The sequence below is a fragment of the Leucopleurus acutus genome, assembly GCF_964270905.1.
Source record: "Leucopleurus acutus genome assembly, chromosome: 3".
Classification (NCBI taxonomy): domain Eukaryota; kingdom Metazoa; phylum Chordata; class Mammalia; order Artiodactyla; family Delphinidae; genus Leucopleurus; species Leucopleurus acutus.
The window spans coordinates 119,054,738-119,057,609 of record NC_139145.1 but is presented as its reverse complement, the minus strand read 5'-3'; the positions used below and the strand labels follow the sequence as shown (position 1 = coordinate 119,057,609).

Here is a 2,872-nt window from a genome sequence, read left to right as displayed (position 1 = left end):
TGGGAACTCACATGCTGCCATTTAAAAAAAGTGGCCCAGGTGATTTTTATCATCAGGCAAGTTTGGGAAGCCCTGCCCTAGGGCAAGAGGGGAACTCCTCCTGGACCTTGAGCTCATGCCTGCAAAAGGGAGCTGATATAATATTTAACCCCTGAAGAGACACATCTATTTGGAGAAGATCTGTCTAGGAAAGTTACAGGGCTACAGTTACTATTCTGTGGAGGATGAAATTGGTTGGGGCTCTTCTGAAGTTCTGTAGTTATGAATGACAGATCATGTCATTGAAGGGCAAGTTTTCTTCTTGAAATCAGCTTGGGTTTGGGTTTGGTTGCAAAACACAGCAGACTTGAAAATCCAGCTGTTTACTTCACGATGGAAACTGGGGACTGTGCTGCCCCTACCGAGCCAGGGTCTGAAGTGCGTGTCCCTGAGACCCCAGGTCATACCTGATGCTCTGACAATGACGTGGTGCATGGAAAGGCCTCTAGGGTGTCTTTCCTCTCCCACATCTGGAATTGTTCCCCAAATGCTGAAAGCCAAGGCACTTGGAGCTGGCCAGGAAAGAGGACCTCAGAGCTTTGTGAGAGCTGCCATGGAAGTTTAAGTGTCATCACAACTAGGGATTCCTGGGGTGGGAAGGAAAACAGACAGTCATGAAACAGGTCGCTATTTCTAGTGAGCTGACCCAGCAGGAAAGTTGGGTTAGATTCCTGAGCATATGGTGGACACATCAAGGGCCCCTGCACAACCAGAGGCCCTGGGGGGGGGGGGTCCTCTGCTATTTCTACAATCTTGGTTTGGGTAGGATGCAAACAGAGCCTTGGAGCAGTGCCTAACACATCTAAAAAAGTACCGCCTGGCACATAAGATGGGCTCAGTAAAAACTTTCTGAATGAGTGAATGAATGGGAAGAGAGAGAGCTTGTCATTGAATTGCAAATCAGAGGCCTCCAGTTGTTGACAAGATATGAGAAAGATTCAGGCTTCATTTCTCAGACCTTTATTCTTCTAAACAAAGTTCAGCGCTCTGCATGTTCTACTCTGTTAACTACAGAAGCCCAAAGTTCTTCCATAACTAATCTGAACCTGGGATGCCTTTGCTCTGCTCTCAGGAGCTCTCACAACCTCTTTCCCCTTGAAGCAGTGTAAGGATGATGGAGCAGGGCCACGGCCGCATGGAAGATTTCCCTCTCAACGTGTTTTCGGTCACTCCTTACACACCCAGTACTGCTGACATCCAGGTGTCGGATGACGACAAGGCGGGGGCCACCTTGCTCTTCTCAGGCATCTTCCTGGGACTGGTGGGGATCACGTTCACCATCATGGGCTGGATCAAACACCAAGGAGCCTCCCACTTTGAATGGACCCAGCTCCTTGGGCCCATCCTGCTGTCAGTGGGGGTGACATTCATCCTGATTGCCATCTGCAAGTTCAAAATGCTCTCTTGCCAATTGTGCAAAGAAAGTGAGGAGAGGCTCCCGGACTCAGAGCAGATGGCAGGAGGACAATCGTTTGTTTTCACTGGTATCAACCAACCCATCACCTTCCATGGGGCCACCGTGGTGCAGTACATCCCTCCTCCTTATGGCTCTCAAGAGCCCATGGGGATGAACACCACCTACCTGCAGCCGGTGGTGAACCCGTGTGGCCTCATACCATCTGGAGGGATGGTGGCCACCATGCCAAGCCCTCCTCAGTACTACACCATCTACCCTCCAGAGAATGCTGCCTTTGTCGATGACCAGGACTACCTTTCGTTCGTGGACGGTGGAAATGACAGGTAGGATGTGTGCCTTGGCGATGCTCCCCTTCCAGCTGTGGCAGTCACGGTCTGTGGCTGTGTTTGGTCTGTAAGGAAGGTGGTGGGAGACTGCAGATCTCCGTGTGGCCCGTTGCCAGGATGGTGGCATTGGTTCCGAGAGCGGTGCTGTGGGCTGTAACGCATTTTGTGCTTCCTGCTCCCGTTTCAGGACCGGCCCTGATGCTGAGCAGATGGAAGAGACACAGCTGGGAGATGAGGACTCTGCCTGCTTCTCTCCTCCCCGCTATGAGGAAATATGCTCCCTCCCTCGCTAGAGACTATGCGGCTGGGGGCACAGAGTTTTAGTTTTTTGCTGACAACTGAAGTGTTCTATGCTGTGACCTTCAGAAGTTAGACAACAGAGCAGCCCAGGAAGCCTGACAGATACCATTCGAGGTGGGGAAGGGGGAAATGGGAGGTAGAATCTCTCTGACTGTTAAAAATTAGGCTAGGGTGGGGATATGCACTTCCGACCGAGCTAGAAATCCCCTGGATATGGCTCAGGATCAGGAATTTCACCTGTTTATTCACCACCCACCCCTTTCCCACTGGAACGCACTGGTGTCTTAATTTGAGCTCCAGTAGCCAAGGGAAAACTCACTACTGCTGTGACTTTGGGAGTTTCCACAGTAGTGAGAATGGGGGTAGGGGAAGGAAGCAGGGAATAGAAAACGGGCTCAAATGGAGATTTCCCGGTTCCTGTTCTCAGCTGGGGATCTTCATACGTACAAGAACGTGGTTGCCATCTGGCGTCCCTTGAGGACTCTGGCATCTTAAAGGCTGCAAAAATAAATGAATTAAATGGAATAAAATAATGTCTTCTGTTAGAACAGTATTAGATAGCTGGCTAATAAAATAGACAACTGATGGGAACATACTGTGTAGCATAGGGAACTCTACCTAATGCACTGTGGTGACCTAAATGGGAGGGAAGTCCAAAAGTGAGGGGATATCTGTATGTGTACGGCTGATTCATTTTGTTGTGCAGTGGAGGCTAATGCAACATTGTAAAGCAACCATACTCCAATAAAAATTAATTAAAAAAAATAATAGGACGATGATGTCAATAAAT

At 49.4% G+C, this 2,872-nt stretch overlaps 1 protein-coding gene across 1 annotated transcript; it reads left to right on the top strand.

Annotated features, from left to right (window-relative positions):
• Positions 1-1,153: 1,153 nt before the first annotated feature.
• On the top strand, positions 1,154-2,075 carry TMEM174 (transmembrane protein 174; the record flags this gene model as incomplete). Its single annotated transcript, XM_082834886.1, has 2 exons — positions 1,154-1,779; positions 1,970-2,075. 2 exons carry the CDS (start codon positions 1,154-1,156, stop codon positions 2,073-2,075), a joined length of 732 nt encoding a protein of 243 aa, XP_082691012.1.
• Between the last annotated feature and the right edge of the window lie 797 nt (positions 2,076-2,872).